The sequence below is a fragment of the Salmo salar genome, chromosome ssa01 (assembly GCF_905237065.1).
Source record: "Salmo salar chromosome ssa01, Ssal_v3.1, whole genome shotgun sequence".
In the NCBI taxonomy this organism is placed as follows: Eukaryota; Metazoa; Chordata; class Actinopteri; order Salmoniformes; family Salmonidae; genus Salmo; species Salmo salar.
In genome coordinates, this window is record NC_059442.1 from 82280778 (window position 1) to 82297686 (window position 16909).

At 46.1% G+C, this 16909-nt stretch overlaps 1 protein-coding gene across 6 annotated transcripts in view; it reads right to left on the reverse strand.

Moving 5' to 3' along the window:
- The window catches only part of rbfox3a (RNA binding fox-1 homolog 3a), a 744884-nt gene that overhangs the window by 36076 nt on the left and 691899 nt on the right, over window positions 1-16909 (reverse strand). For all 6 annotated transcript variants that reach the window (XM_014212871.2, XM_014212853.2, XM_014212878.2 and 3 more), the window contains one exon: window positions 6911-6964. In XM_014212871.2, coding sequence (XP_014068346.1) covers window positions 6911-6964 — 54 coding nt within the window. The remainder of the gene's footprint in view (window positions 1-6910; window positions 6965-16909) is intronic.

A 16909-nucleotide genomic window follows, 5' to 3' on the forward strand; every position in this document is an offset into this window, starting at 1 on the left:
TTACCAGGTGAAGCACATTCACCTTTCAACAGTCTTGTGTGTATGTGTGTGTTAGTGTGAGAGAGATCTTTATTCCAAAGGTTTCTGAGAGTAGTCGTCCTTAGAAACATTTTGTTAAGGATCAGTTGGACATTCTGTAATTGAATTAGTGGAGGGAGCGAAAGCCTGCTGACACACACACACACACACACACACACACACACACACACACACACACACACACACACACACACACACACACACACACACACACACACACACACACACACACACACACACACACACACACAGTGTGGCGCTATGGGAGAGGAGACAGGTGCTACACACTGGGCCTCACACAGCTTGTACAGGAGGCCCAGCTCACTCAGGGAGCCTTGAGAATACTACACAGCAAATTCTGTAGTGTACATTCTCCAATGTAAAAAAATTATCATTTTACATTGAAAGTGTTGAGTCTGTGGACCCATACAGACATTGGAACAGTGTTAAATTAACATAAGGCTTAGCATAAAGCTTTATTCAAATATTTCCCAGAGTTCAAGTAAATTGTAGAGCTACCACCCATGACTGTATTTCTTAGTGACAGAGAGATAGCCTTTGCGGGAAGTTGTTTTTGGGTGAGGATATTTTTTTTAATTTTTTGTGGGGGCTGAAAAAGTGTTTGTCTGTGCTACTGCTGGCTATATCGGTCCCTGCTAATACAGGACTAGTAAAGGCCCAGTTCACAACTTTTGAGAGATTTTTTTTTTTATATATCAATATTTGTTATTATTATGATTTTATTTCAGCAGCTATGGACAGAGACATGATTGTTGCATTCAGCTCCGAAGCCAGCATTGAAATCGCTAAATAGTTACTTTGATGCAGTGTGCCAATGATTGTATCACTTTATCAGAAGCACATGATCAATGTTTTGTCGAACAACCACCTGATTGGTTTGATATTGGTTTCGGTAAAAGACAAAAAAGCTACCCTGCATAGCGTGCGCGACGTCATCTATAATAATTTGGCTGTTCTAAATTATTTGGACCAGCAGGTGCCACTACTGTACAACGTGTTGATCAAAGGCTCGCGTAATTAGCCTTTTTTCAACACAATTGGCTGGAAATACTCAATGCTTCAGGAAGCATCATTTCCCCATCACTAGCAAATATGTTATCATAAAAAAACAGACTTATTTGACACAATATGATACGGATTTCATGATGTCTTATTTTGAGAACCTAGTTTTACCCTAATACACGGGCCTGAAACTCATACACAAAACCACACCCAGCATTATCATATTTCCCTGCATGCTCTATTGCACATTGATTAAAAAAAAATATGTTTTCGATATATATGTTTGTGCGTGTACATTAATCGATTAATCTTATGCTGAACAAAGATAAATAACATACATTTTTCTAAACTAATCCAATCAGTTAGTTCGATTTTTTTTGCATTCGTTACTGAAATGTTTGTTCCAGTGTAAATGCCTTAGCTAGTCTCTGCACAATGTTCCTAACCCTGACATTCATTCTGAATGCAGATTGTAGCCGAATACAAATTCCAACTGTTGGATGGCCTAACTGTGGCTGGATTCCAATAGGAGTTACACATCACTTTATAAACCAGCATAATGGGTTGTAAAATTCAACATTCCCAGAACTCCTGGTTGGATGTTTCCTGGAAATGGAACCAGTATTTATGGAAAATCTCTGAATTTTGCAACCCCCACTTGCAGGCCTGAGGTATAAACTGGGGTTCAATTAAGTACCTATTGCTATATTACATTACATTACATTTAAGTCATTTAGCAGACGCTCTTATCCAGAGCGACTTACAAAATGGTGCATTCACTTTATGATATCCAGTGGAACAACCACTTTACAATAGTGCATCTAAATATTTTAAGGGGGGGGGTTAGAAGGATTACTTTATCCTATCCTAGGTATTCCTTAAAGAGGTGGGGTTTCAGGTGTCTCCGGAAGGTGGTGATTGACTCCGCTGTCCTGGCGTCGTGAGGGAGCTTGTTCCACCATTGGGGTGCCAGAGCAGCGAACAGTTTTGACTGGGCTGAGCGGGAACTGTGCTTCCTCAGAGGTAGGGGGGCCAGCAGGCCAGTGGTGGATGAACGCAGTGCCCTTGTTTGGGTGTAGGGCCTGATCAGAGCCTGAAGGTATGGAGGTGCCGTTCCCTTCACAGCTCCGTAGGCAATCACCATGGTCTTGTAGCGGATGCGAGCTTCAACTGGAAGCCAGTGGAGAGAGCGGAGGAGCGGGGTGACGTGAGAGAACTTGGGAAGGTTGAACACCAGACGGGCTGCGGCGTTCTGGATGAGTTGTAGGGGTTTAATGGCACAGGCAGGGAGCCCAGCCAACAGCGAGTTGCAGTAATCCAGACGGGAGATGACAAGTGCCTGGATTAGGACCTGCGCCGCTTCCTGTGTGAGGCAGGGTCGTACTCTGCGAATGTTGTAGAGCATGAACCTACAGGATCGGGTCACCGCCTTGATGTTAGTGGAGAACGACAGGGTGTTGTCCAGGATCACGCCAAGGTTCTTAGCACTCTGGGAGGAGGACACAAGGGAGTTGTCAACCGTGATGGCGAGATCATGGAACGGGCAGTCCTTCCCCGGGAGGAAGAGCAGCTCCGTCTTGCCGAGGTTCAGCTTGAGCTGGTGATCCGTCATCCACACTGATATGTCTGACAGACATGCAGAGATGCGATTCGCCGCCTGGTTATCAGAAGGGGGAAAGGAGAAGATTAATTGTGTGTCGTTTGCATAGCAATGATAGGAGAGACCATGTGAGGATATGACAGAGCCAAGTGACTTGGTGTATAGCGAGAATAGGAGAGGGCCTAGAACAGAGCCCTGGGGGACACCAGTGGTGAGAGCGCATGGTGCGGAGACAGATTCTCGCCACGCCACCTGGTAGGAGCGACCTGTCAGGTAGGACGCAATCCAAGCGTGGGCCGCGCCGGAGATGCCCAACTCGGAGAGGGTGGAGAGGAGGATCTGATGGTTCACAGTATCAAAGGCAGCAGATAGGTCTAGAAGTATGAGAGCAGAGGAGAGAGAGTTAGCTTTAGCAGTGCGGAGAGCCTCCGTGACACAGAGAAGAGCAGTCTCAGTTGAATGCCCAGTCTTGAAACCTGACTGATTAGGATCAAGAAGGTCATTCTGAGAGAGATAGCAGGAGAGCTGTCCAAGGACGGCACGTTCAAGAGTTTTGGAGAGAAAAGAAAGAAGGGATACTGGTCTGTAGTTGTTGACATCGGAGGGATCGAGTGTAGGTTTTTTCAGAAGGGGTGCAACTCTCGCTCTCTTGAAGACGGAAGGGACGTAGCCAGCGGTCAAGGATGAGTTGATGAGCGAGGTGAGGAAGGGGAGAAGGTCTCCGGAAATGGTCTGGAGAAGAGAGGAGGGGATAGGGTCAAGTGGGCAGGTTGTTGGGCGGCCGGCCGTCACAAGACGTGAGATTTCATCTGGAGAGAGAGGGGAGAAAGAGGTCAAAGCACAGGGTAGGGCAGTGTGAGCAGGACCAGCGGTGTCGTTTGACTTAGCAAACGAGGATCGGATATCGTCAACCTTCTTTTCAAAATGGTTGACGAAGTCATCCGCAGAGAGGGAGGGGGGAGGGGGAGGAGGATTCAGGAGGGAGGAGAAGGTAGCAAAGAGCTTCCTAGGGTTAGAGGCAGATGCTTGGAATTTAGAGTGGTAGAAAGTGGCTTTAGCAGCAGAGACAGAAGAGGAGAATGTAGAGAGGAGTGAGTGAAAGGATGCCAGGTCCGCAGGGGAGGCGAGTTTTCCTCCATTTCCGCTCGGCTGCCCGGAACCCTGTTCTGTGAGCTCGTAGTGAGTCGTCGAGCCACGGAGCAGGAGGGGAGGACCGAGCCGGCCTGGAGGATAGGGGACAGAGAAAATCAAAGGATGCAGAAAGGGAGGAGAGGAGGGTTGAGGAGGCAGAATCAGGAGATAGGTTGGAGAAGGTTTGAGCAGAGGGAAGAGATGATAGGATGGAAGAGGAGAGAGTAGCGGGAGAGAGAGAGCGAAGGTTGGGACGGCGCAATACCATCCGAGTAGGGGCAGAGTGAGAAGTGTTGGATGAGAGCAAGAGGGAAAAGGATACAAGGTAGTGGTCGGAGATTTGGAGGGGAGTTGCAATGAGATTAGTGGAAGAACAGCATCTAGTAAAGATGAGGTCAAGCGTATTGCCTGCCTTGTGAGTAGGGGGGGAAGGTGAGAGGGTGAGGTCAAAAGAGGAGAGGAGTGGAAAGAAGGATGCAGAGAGGAATGAGTCAAAGGTAGACGTGGGGAGGTTAAAGTCACCCAGAACTGTGAGAGGTGAGCCATCCTCAGGAAAGGAACTTATCAAGGCGTCAAGCTCATTGATGAACTCTCCAAGGGAACCTGGAGGGCGGTAAATGATAAGGATGTTAAGCTTGAAAGGGCTGGTAACTGTGACAGCATGGAATTCAAATGAGGAGATAGACAGATGGGTCAGGGGAGAAAGAGAGAATGTCCACTTGGGAGAGATGAGGATTCCAGTGCCACCACCCCGCTGGCTCGATGCTCTAGGGGTATGCGAGAACACGTGGGCAGACGAAGAGAGAGCAGTAGGAGTAGCAGTGTTATCTGTGGTAATCCATGTTTCCGTCAGCGCCAGGAAGTCTAGGGACTGGAGGGTAGCATAGGCTGAGATGAACTCAGCCTTGTTGGCTGCAGACCGGCAGTTCCAGAGGCTGCCGGAGACCTGGAACTCCACGTGGGTCGTGCGCGCTGGGACCACCAGGTTGGAGTGGCAGCGGCCACGCGGTGTGAAGCGTTTGTATGGCCTGTGCAGAGAGGAGAGAACAGGGATAGACAGACACATAGTTGACAAGCTACAGAAGTGTTGTTTCTTGTATTATTGTCTCCTGTGTCTTTAGAGAACTGTTTCACTTTGATATCCTTTTTCTTCTGTCCTGATTTTCTCTTTCTTTTCTTCTGTTAACTAGATATTCTTTGTTGTTCTTCGTTAGCTAGCTAGCTTCTTCCAAAAGAGTCCCTAGCAACTGCTTAGCAACTGGTAAACAATTCAGCTAGCTAAGATAACTACAATTTTATGAAAAATAGTTATTTTTCAAAAGCCTATCTTCTTTGTTTGTTGCTTGTTTTTTCTCCTATTCAGTCTTGCAGTTTTCTTTTGCTTTTTTCCGATGTACTTCACTCTAAAAACCATGTAAATTTCAATATTTGTAGGAGCTCATTTTTCAGCTGCTGCTGCTCAAATTGGAGTTCCGGAACTAGGGTATAACTATATGTACAAAGGATGACCTTACAGGGTACCACTACAGCGCCAAGTGTTTGTTCTCCTTCAGGAACAAATCTAAACCCATTTTTATTCGAGCGTAATACAATTGCTTGAAAGTCATGGTTTACAGGCCACATCAGGTCTGCAAGTCAAATTATGGTGGCTTTTTTTTTTTTTACAATTTATTTTGAAAGGCAAGGCACTCTGGGAAATATTTGAATAAGGCTTTACACTAAGCAGTAAGTTAATTTAACACTGTGTTGATTTAACACTCAGTGTAATTTTGTAAAAAAAGAAATTACACTGGAGAATTTGCTGTGTAGGCCTGTTCCTGAAGCTCACTCAGGAGGCCCAGCTCAGTAAGGGGGCCATGAGAGCCCCAGGCCTGACGGTGCAGCCGGAGAGTTAACTGGGTCTGGGTATGAGAGCCATTAGATATGGCTGGTAAACAGCATGTTGGACAAGACAAGCCCCCAGTCCTCCAAGTCTTTTTTAGCCTATGTCTATATCCCAAATAGCACCTTAATACCTATTTAGTGCACTACTTTTGACCAGTACCCATAGCACTAGAGAAATAGGGTGTCATTTGGGACATAGCCTATACAACCAATACATCCTGTGCTAGTAGGGCCCTGTAATTAATTGCCTTGGTAGATAATGTGTGTGAACCGGGCGCTTCCCACTGCGGCGTGATCCTGTATAGGGGATCCCAGCCTATACTGCCTGATGCAAATAACACACAACTAATACATTGAAAGTGGGATTTGATGGCAAAATTAATCATTTTCACATTTTGTGCATGCTGCAAGTTCGCCGTCTCTCTGAGTCTACTGTTTATTTTTATTTTTATCATGCACAAGTAATTAGCTTACACGAAGAGAGAGAGAGGAGTGGGCATTCTTCAAAGAGTGAAAACATATTGAATGCAAATTGAGAAAGCTTCTTATGGAAATACAATGTTTATTCATGCTAAGCTGTGTTAATTTCATGGTGAGCAGAAGGAGAGGATTGTGGGTAGTGGAATAATACAACCTGTGTTTGCCATGGATATCTTAGGTTCTTCTTCTCGAATTAGATAAATCATCAGGAATTGTTTTCCGGTTCTTTTGGGGAAAAGGGTGTTTTGTAATTCTTCTTCTACATAGATGGTGCAGAAAATACAGATTTTTTTTTTGGAGGTTTGCAAATGTAAAAAAAAAATAAGAAAAAAAAAGACCTGTCTAAATGTACTTTCTGACAAATCTTGTTTGAGAAGTGAGTATTACTGTACCATGGAGTGGTAAGGAGGTGAGTTGGAAGATTCATACTGCTCAGTAAGTCAGGATTAACACTGTCAGCATGAAGCTTACTGGACAAGCTGTATGTATGGAAACGAGGCAAGTGTCAGTATTGAGCTAAATGGCAGCGTGGTACTGTATGTCACAATGTATGGCAGGAGGGTACAATAGCAAACGTTGCCTAAAGGCAGAGGAGCCAAAGTAAAGCCAAGTAATTATTACCCTGAGGAGGTAGGGACCTGGGGAGAGAGGGATGAAGAGAAGGAGAGAGAGCAAGAGAGGGAGAGAGAGAGAGAGAGAGAGAGGAGAGAGAGAGAGAGAGAAATTAAGTGACACTAGTTACGGCACACTTACCTTGGAACCTCGCTCGTTAAAAATTATTTCCACGTCTAAAATCTTCCCAAATTGCTGCAGAGAGAGAGAGAGAGAGAGAGAGGGGAGGAAGAGTATGAGAAAACGGTAGAGGGGAGAAAGAGACAGGAGAGTGAAAGAGAGAGAGAGAGGGAAGGAAGAGACAGGAGAGAGAAAGAGAGAGGGGAGGAAGAGACAGGAGAGAGAAAGAGAGAGAGAGAGGGAGAGAGAGAGAGAGGGTGGGATGAAGGGCATTAAAAAGGGTAGAGGGGAGAAAGAGACATGATAGAGAGAGAGAGAGAGAGAGAGAGAGAGAGTGGGGGGGGAGAGTATGAGAAAAGGGTAGAGGGGAGAAAGAGACAGGAGAGAGAAAGAGAGAGAAGAGAAAATCATTAGAACATGTCACATTTGGCAGGAGTTTCGACCGGTTGGTTGCAGCATTGGCACGCTCCGTTACACAGTGAACCCAAACCTAATAAAAAGCACACAGCACCATACACCTCGAACACTGCTAAAACTAGACTGCAAAGGTCAAACACTCATCCCCCTGAATTAACAAACTCCTTTCATCTACTAACAATGAGATTAATAAAAAAGCCATTCACTTTTAAATGCTATGTTTCTTTCCCTCTCTCTTAATAAAAAATACACTTATTGTTCTGCGTCACGGCTATGGCTAGAAAGGCAATGTAATGTGAGCAGTAGCGTTAATGAGCATTGGTGTGTAAATCTGCATACTATAGCAAAGCTCTCAGCACGCACCAGTGGTCTTAATGACAGTCATCATCTTGTTTTCTTTCTACTGCCTCTCTCTGTGTCCCCTCCTGATAAAAAGCTATATGAACCTATTTTTAGAGGCCACAAGAACCCTTTCCCAATTAAAAAAAGAGAGAGATGGAATGGGAAATGAGGAGTGGAGGATTGGAGAAATGGAGGGAATAGCCCATCAAGGCTAATGATAAACCATACATTTGTTTATTATCTGGGGTGATGAATACGATGGTCGTAATTAGCTGTCATACTGGTCATCATCTCGCCTGGTCAACGGGCGGTTGCCGGCTGGATCCTCTAGGCCGTTATCTGATCCCACTTCTAATGGCAGCAGGAGCAGTCTCCAACTCCCCTCCCCTCTTCTCTCCAACCTCTTCTCCCCAGTCTCTACCTCCCCTCTCCCTTCTCCCCACCCTCTTCTCCCCAGTCTCTCCCTCCCCTCTCCCTTCTCCCACCCTCTTCTCCCCAGTCTCTACCTCCCCTCTCCCTTCTCTCCAACCTCTTCTCCCCAGTCTCCAACTCCCCTTTCCCTTCTCCCCAACCTCTTCTCCCCAGTCTCCAACTCCCCTTTCCCTTCTCCCCAACCTCTTCTCTCCAGTCTCTACCTCCCCTCTCCCTTCTCCCCACCCTCTTCTCCCCAGTCTCTACCTCCCCTCTCCCTTCTCCCCACCCTCTTCTCCCCAGTCTCTACCTCCCCTCTCCCTTCTCCCCACCCTCTTCTCCCCAGTCTCCAACTCCCCTTTCCCTTCTCCCCACCCTCTTCTCCCCAGTCTCTACCTCCCCTCTCCCTTCTCCCCACCCTCTTCTTCCCAGTCTCCAACTCCCCTTTCCCTTCTCCCCACCCTCTTCTCCCCAGTCTCTACCTCCCCTCTCCCTTCTCCCCACCCTCTTCTCCCCAGTCTCTACCTCCCCTCTCCCTTCTCTCCAACCTCTTCTCCCCAGTCTCTACCTCCCCTCTCCCTTCTCCCCACCCTCTTCTTCCCAGTCTCTACCTCCCCTCTCCCTTCTCCCCACCCTCTTCTCCCCAGTCTCTACCTCCCCTCTCCCTTCTCCCCACCCTCTTCTCCCCAGTCTCCAACACCCCTTTCCCTTCTCCCCACCCTCTTCTCCCCAGTCTCTACCTCCCCTCTCCCTTCTCCCCACCCTCTTCTCCCCAGTCTCTACCTCCCCTCTCCCTTCTCCCCACCCTCTTCTCCCCAGTCTCCAACTCCCCTTTCCCTTCTCCCCACCCTCTTCTCCCCAGTCTCTACCTCCCCTTTCCCTTCTCCCCACCCTCTTCTCCCCAGTCTCTACCTCCCCTCTCCCTTCTCCCCACCCTCTTCTTCCCAGTCTCTACCTCCCCTCTCCCTTCTCCCCACCCTCTTCTCTCCAGTCTCTACCTCCCCTCTCCCTTCTCCCACCTCTTCTTCCTCCCTTCTCCCCAACCTCTTCTCCCCAGTCTCTACCTCCCCTCTCCATTCTCCCCACCCTCTTCTCCCCAGTCTCTACCTCCCCTCTCCCTTCTCCCCACCCTCTTCTCCCCAGTCTCCAACTCCCCTCACCCTTCTCCCCACCCTCTTCTCCCCAGTCTCTACCTCCCCTCTCCCTTCTCTCCACCCTCTTCTCTCCAGTCTCCAACTCCCCTCCCCTCTTCTCTCCAACCTCTTCTCCCCAGTCTCTACCTCCCCTCTCCCTTCTCTCTACCCTCTTCTCTCCAGTCTCCAACTCCCCTCCCCTCTTCTCTCCAACCTCTTCTCCCCAGTCTCTACCTCCCCTCTCCCTTCTCCCTAACCTCTTCTCCCCAGTCTCCAACTCCCCTCTCCCTTCTCCCCAACCTCTTCTCCCCAGTCTCTACCTCCCCTCTCCCTTCTCCCCACCCTCTTCTCCCCAGTCTCCAACTCCCCTCTCCCTTCTCCCCACCCTCTTCTCCCCAGTCTCTACCTCCCCTCTCCCTTCTCCCCACCCTCTTCTCCCCAGTCTCTACCTCCCCACCCTCTTCTCCCCAGTCTTATGGAAATGCAGCCACAGCCTTGGTCTCCTCGTAACAAGACCTTGAATCAAGTAGTTGATTTCAATAAATAAATAAACATGGCATCTAATCTGAGGTAGTGCCAGCAGAGCACTGGCAAGGTCACCGTCTCACCGTGCTCCACCACATCTCACACCGTATTATCTCCACCTCCTGTAAACGTCAATTGCCTGATGGCGCGTGAGTGGAGAAGGAGAGTCTCATTTCATACCAGCACAATTTCATCCACGTTCCCTCTCAGTGCTGCTTCTCCTCGACTGCCTTTAGACCTTTTCGAGAGTGGACATGAGAGTGGACATGAGAGAGGATATGAAAGAGGACATGAGAGTGGACATGAGAGTGGACATGAGAGAGGACATGAGAGTGGACATGAGAGAGGACATGAGAGAGGACATGAGAGTGGATATGAAAGAGGACATGAGAGTGGACATGAGAGAGGACATGAGAGAGGATATGAGAGAGGACATGAGAGAGGACATGAGAGAGGACATGAGAGAGGACATGAGAGTGGATATGAAAGAGGACATGAGAGTGGACATGAGAGAGGACATGAGAGTGGACATGAGAGAGGATATGAGAGTGGACATGAGAGAGGACATGAGAGAGGACATGAGAGAGGACATGAGAGTGGACATGAGAGAGGACATGAGAGTGGACATGAGAGAGGACATGAGAGAGGACATGAGAGAGGACATGAGAGAGGATATGAGAGAGGACATGAGAGAGGACATGAGAGAGGACATGAGAGAGGACATGAGAGAGGACATGAGAGTGGACATGAGAGAGGACATGAGAGTGGACATGAGAGAGGACATGAGAGAGGATATGAGACAGGAGTTGAGAAAAATCTATTGAGAAAAGCCTATACACTCACTCTTCCTCTGTCCACTATCCCAAACATACTAAACCCAACAACCATCTGCCCAAAAATACATTCATTTGGATTCTAAGAGGTAAGTAGAGGGTGAAAGGAGAGGTCAGTGTATGTGGGTACAGTACATGGTGGTACATACACAGCCATGTGCACAGATAGGAGGCAACCTGTGCCCAACACATGCCCCTTTTCCCTCCCACTCACCAAGTGCCCTTTTGGGTAGTGATATATATATATATATATATATATATATATATATATATATATATATATATATATATATATATATATATATATTTGTTTGTATTACGTTTTTGACGTAGTTGTTCTGAACCCATTGCCTGCAAGTGGAAGTGACGTGGTAGAGTTCGCCACCCTGTCCATTGTTTGCATCTGTTGGTTAGCGCTGTATGGAGCATGCCTGACTGTTTCCCAGCCTGGCCTATATTGACATTACGCACACTCAGTATCCAAACATGCATGGCTTGAGATGCGGTTACCGGTCCTGTGTGTGTAGCTAGCTACCTAGTTAAAACATCAACAGTGCTGCCACAGCTGCATACCATTTGATTAACACTTGATTTACGTCATCATCAATATTAGTTCTGATTGGCTGATACGTGCAGCCGAGAGAGGAAGAAAGACATAGAGAGAAGCGGCTGCATTAACAACTCTTTGACCAACTCCATCCACTGGCGTAGCACACCTGCTGCTGCCGCAAGGCAGGGGGGCCCACGAGGTCTGTGCGATGCCCTGTACATACGGACAACAGAGAGGTCTGTGCGATGCCCTGTACATACGGACAACAGAGAGGTCTGGGCGATGCCCTGTACATACGGACAACAGAGAGGTCTGTGCGATGCCCTGTACATACGGACAACAGAGAGGTCTGGGCGATGCCCTGTACATACGGACAACAGAGAGAGGAGTAGTGCTGCAGCAGCGATTTGCAGGAGGAGAGAAGAAAAGTGCCCCAGTTTGTGGCCTGCCAGCCATCTAACTGCAGATAATCGAAATAAGAAAACCACACGGACCTCCCGAGTGGCTCATCACGCTCTAGTGACTCCTTGTGGTGGGCTGGGCACCTGCAACACATTGATGCAGCTGGCTTCCGGGTTAAGCGGGCGGATGATAAGAAGCGCGGTTTGGCGGGTCATGTTTCAGATGACACATGACTCTACTTTCGCCTCTCCCGAGTCCGTTGTGGAGTTGCGACGATGAGAAAGATCTTAATTGGATATCATGAAAAAAGGGGTGAAAAAAACAAAACAAAAACACGTCCCAGTTAACAACTGATTTGTATGTCTCCCTCACTCTCTTTTCCACTTCCATGTCCCTCTCCACCCCTCTCCTTTCTTCTTCCTCAAAAGGACAAAAACACCTAATTGGCGGTCGGCTTTGTGCGCGCGCGAGGCGTTTTAACTGGGCTTAAGGCGGGCGAGTGGGAAGGCTGTGGGATCATTAGAGACACAGCAGAATGAAAGAAAACCTCCACTCTTCCTAATGACTGGGATGAAAGCAACGGTTAATTGTTGTCTACAATGGACACGTTATTTCATTCTAACTAATTACCTTGTCAGACTAAGGGAGGGACGGCGAGAGAGAGGCCGAGAGGCTGTGTATCAGGTTGCATGGACACACACACGCATGGATGCACACACACACAGCCTTGTCCCGCCTTACTCAGCAGAAGCGCAAGCTCAATGGAATTGATCACCTGGTTGATGGAAGAGAGACAGATGGGGAGAGAGAGAGAGAGAGAGAGAGAGAGAGAGAGAGAGAGAGAGAGAGAGAGAGAGAGAGAGAGAGAGAGAGAGAGAGAGAGAGAGGGAGGTCTGTGCTGTAGCATGTTAACTCAAATCAAAGACAGTCCCGTCTTCCCCTATGTAAAGCTTGTCTGGTCGCCATCACTTTCTTCAGCCAAGCGGTCTCCTCCACTTCCTCTCTCTCGATCATTCCTTCTTCATCACTTTCTTTCGGCAGGCACTCTCTAACTCCACACAGCAAATTCTCCAGGGTTGACTCAACACTGACCGTGTTAAATTTAACACTAGGCCAATGTGTATATTGGTCCACGCCTAGTGCTGAGGCTGTTATACACCTCCTTTAGTATTTCTAAGAGTAGGACGTGTATATAGTCTGCACCAATGCTGTTATGCAATAACACCTAACGTAGTATTTTTAACCATTACGCAAATAAGTTAGTATTTCTTTAAGAGGCCACTTGGTGTTGATTTACGGACATAACAACATTATTTGCAACTGTTTAGGGTCACATGCCCTTATGTAAGACTTCAGAACAGGCAGCAGACACACTCAAACATAACCATAGACCATTTAAACTGGTACAACACTTCTACTCAGGGGTGGCCAAAAATAACTAACTGAAAGCCAAGCCCCCACCAAGCCATGTCTCAATATAATTTCCCAGTGTGCCTTGCCTTTTCAAGTGAGTAACCACCTATGACTGTATTTGTTGATGACATGGCTGTTGAATTCATTCATTTTCTGTCCTGTGGCCTTCACCAAGTCAGTTAAGTGAATAGTATAATTAAAATGTAACTGTCCAAGACGATGCATGTCTCGTAAGGCCTTTTTTTTCTTTTAATCAAGTTACCTGAAAGTCCTTCTTAAAAGGCCACCTCCAGCTTGCAAGTCACATTATGCTGGCTTGCAAATTGATGAATAATTCCTATTGAAATCTTGCCAGAGTTAAGATATTCAACATAATTCGGCCACAAACTGCATTCAGAATGACTGTTAGGGTCATTAACATTGAAAAAGGAGACTAACTAAACCATTAAACTGGAACAACCATTTCAGTAACGGGTGCAATAAATCGCACTAACTAGATTAGTTCAGAATTTGTTTTTGCGAAAAATCGTATGTAATGTTAAAACTGTACGTTATTTATCTTTATGTAGCAAAATATTAATCAAAACACTCATCAAAAAATCTACCTGCAGTAGAGCATGCTGGGAAATATAATAATGATGGACATGTTTTTGATGTCAACGTTTTACTCTCCACAGAGTAAAACTAACACAATCACACTCTCACACTCAACTCTGGTTATAAGCACCAACAGTGTGGTTATTTTACACCAATGAGTGTTAATGTAACACTTACAGAGTTCATTTAACACCTGAATCAACGCCAGATATGTTACACTGAAAACAAAATCCTCCTCTCTCCATCACTCGTTCTCCATCACTCGTTCTCCACCAGTCGTTCTCCTTCACTTTATTCAGGCAAGCACAGCAGCACTTTCCTCCTCCACTTCCTCCTCCTCCCCCTCTCTTCCTCCTCAATTCACATTCATCCATTCTCTCACAGCTGTTGCTCGACTCAGTCTCCTCCATTAGTTCAGATTAAAGCTGTTTTCGTTGTGAGGAGCAGTAAATCAAACACACACTGCATGTTGTATGATCGCAGCGTGATGGTGCTCCTCATATACTTAGACTGGTTAGCATCGTAGCGTCCTCCTCTCATAGTGAATGACTTGTTTAGCCCAACACACTGTAGAAGCTGATGATGCTAACAGTTTATACCTGTGCTAATGGGCCTGGGGTGCAGATTAAATGCACTGTAAACAAAGTGATGTGTGTGTGTGCGTGTGTGTGTGCATATGTATGTGTGTGTGTGTGAGTGTGTGTGTGTGTGAGATAGAGCGAGAGAGAAAAAGAGCGGGAACTGCTCCTTAACAGGCAATAATAAAGTATTCTTCTTGCTAAATAAACACTGTAGTAAATTGACTTTAATCAGGCCACTAATGAATTGGCATCAAGGGGAGACTGCAATAGAAGCTCTGGGTTTAGCTGTCCTATCTATCCCCCTCTGATACCATTACGGCACACATGTTCATCTCTACACTGATTTGTTATTGTAAATTACATGGAGGGATTAGAATTACACACAATCTCAAAGGCCAAATGGTGGAGCAGGATGGAATGGAGCCTTACGGAATAAAATGGCTAATCAGAACGTAAGAAGCTTCCGACTGACATGATTCCCTGTTCTGTTAGGAATGCTGCTGCAGCAGGATGGAAAGATGGGGGTTCTCCCTGGAAGGCTGGGGCTTCTAAAAAGGTGATTAGGCAGAGGAAGGAAGGTATCATTAAAAGTCCATTAGCGGACCTGTGATGTACGCCTCGCTCCTCGAGAGAGAGAAACACACACGCACACACACACAGACTGCTGAGGTGGGCCAAAGGTGTGTGTGTCGGGGGGAGGTGTGTGTGTGCATGCGTGGATGGGCATGTGTGCGTGTGCGTGTGCATGTGTGCATGCACACACTACAGTAATGACTAATTTAGGACCCTACCTCTGGGAGTGTGACAGGAAGAACCCTCTTGCGGCTGGCTCTCTAAGTGTCTGGTTATTAATTAAACATAGCAATGGCACTGGGGACAGTATATTAGCCTGTTTCTCTCAGTGTGGTGCAAAATGAACAGGCTCCTGAAGCGACTGGGGCACAGCTAGGGTCTAGTGGAAGCCATTCTGGCTCCCTGTGTCATGCAATATTCATGTGCTCCTTTGAAATCAGAAGAACTGACAATAGGGAAAATTGGGGGTAAAACCCCCGCTAATACTTTATATCTGAAGCCTAAGTGCCTGGTGTTTTGAAATGTTGAATATCCTATTTCAGATCATTTCCGAGACATGAAAGTAGCACCCAAACTTCCAGAGTTTCCCAGTTGGATAGTTTCAGAGTTTCTGATCTTCTGAGAGAGCTATCAAACACTTTAATGGTAAAGGAGGCCTCAATGCATGTAGGGAGGTCTCAACCCCTCGCTGATATATCCAAGGTATTAAGCTTTGGTATCATCCCAAATGGCATCCTAATAGTGTGCCATTTCGGATGCAGACGTTGAGATTAGAGATCTCCGACACGCTGTTGAGAGAATGAGAGAATTGAATCAGTGAAGTGGGGCTTTGAATCCCAATTATCACTATACCATTAAGCCCTCATGCTCATCGTTGTAATTTCCTCCTAGATGTGTTTTTCTAATTATGAATTAAACTCAAATAAGTTTGGGTAATGAACCCCTGCTATTTTATTCTTTTCATACATTCCCTCTTTTTGTGTCCGCGTCAGAGATGTGCAAAATGTTTATTGTTATGTATCTTGTTACAAATGCAAGAAACTCCAAAGACCAATGTATCAAAATACCTTTGCAAAGCATTGTAGTTTGATAAAATGCCAGTACATGGAGGTATTTACACGCCTTCACTAAAACAACATTCCAAGTAACCGTAACACATTTGTTTTACTTGTTAAGACTGTGATATGTGGTTGTTTATCTACCTTAGTTGAATTCACTGACTTTAAGACACTCTGGATAAGTGTCTACTAAATGTCCAAAATGTAAACATAAATGTGAAAATGAACAAGAAACACTGGGTGTTGTTATTGGCCTTGTTTTATATTAAGGACTCCATTCAATCTGTAAAGATGATACAGATTCCGCTAAATAAATATTTAAGTCGTTTTCTATTTAGCCAACATATGAAGAGTTTACCGTGAATGCAATCTCGACTAAAGTGAGAAAATTGCCTTTAAATTTCAATCACGCTGTAAAGCTGAACTTCCGCGATGTGGATTGAATAGAGCACAAATACCCAGCATGCTTTGCAAGTGTTCATATTTACATTTACATTCACATTTTGGTCATCTAGCAGACACTCTTATCACACCATAGTGCCATCAGACTTCTGATACCAATGCTGGGTGAGAGGGGGCCACACAATTGTGAAACGTTATATTTGTATTTTTTATAGAAAAGTATTTAGTATTTTATTTATTTTTTTAAATACAAATTATAGGTCTCGATGTAGTTCAGGGCGGTGAAATACAAATTACAAATTAGTCAAAAGTAACAGAACTACTTCCCATCTCTGGTCTGCTTCGTGTAGAAGCACCGACCACACAGCTGAGTTTTTAAACTGTATTATTATTATTTCTGTCCATTTTCTGATAAGGACCTAAATTGTCACAATAAGGACCATTAAAAAGAATCCACTAAGAAAACACTTGATTGCTGCATTATTCCCTTGGTTATAACTTCCTTGTGTGACTATGTTACAATGCCTTGTCATTGCCTTCACTTTTGCTATAATGGAAGGAAATTCCATTTGCTATAATGCCTGGCAATGCCTGGCCTTTGTTTGCATTGTGGTGGTGCTCAAGCGGAGTCGTAATGGCAGATTGAGCCAGTCTCTCATTGCAGCATTTACAGGCAATGGGAGAGGGCGGTACTAGAGCCCATTGTGGGAATGGCAGAACCCTGATGGAATCTGGGATGCAGCGCTTCAGCCCTGCCCACAACGATTAATCCTTAAAACTGGA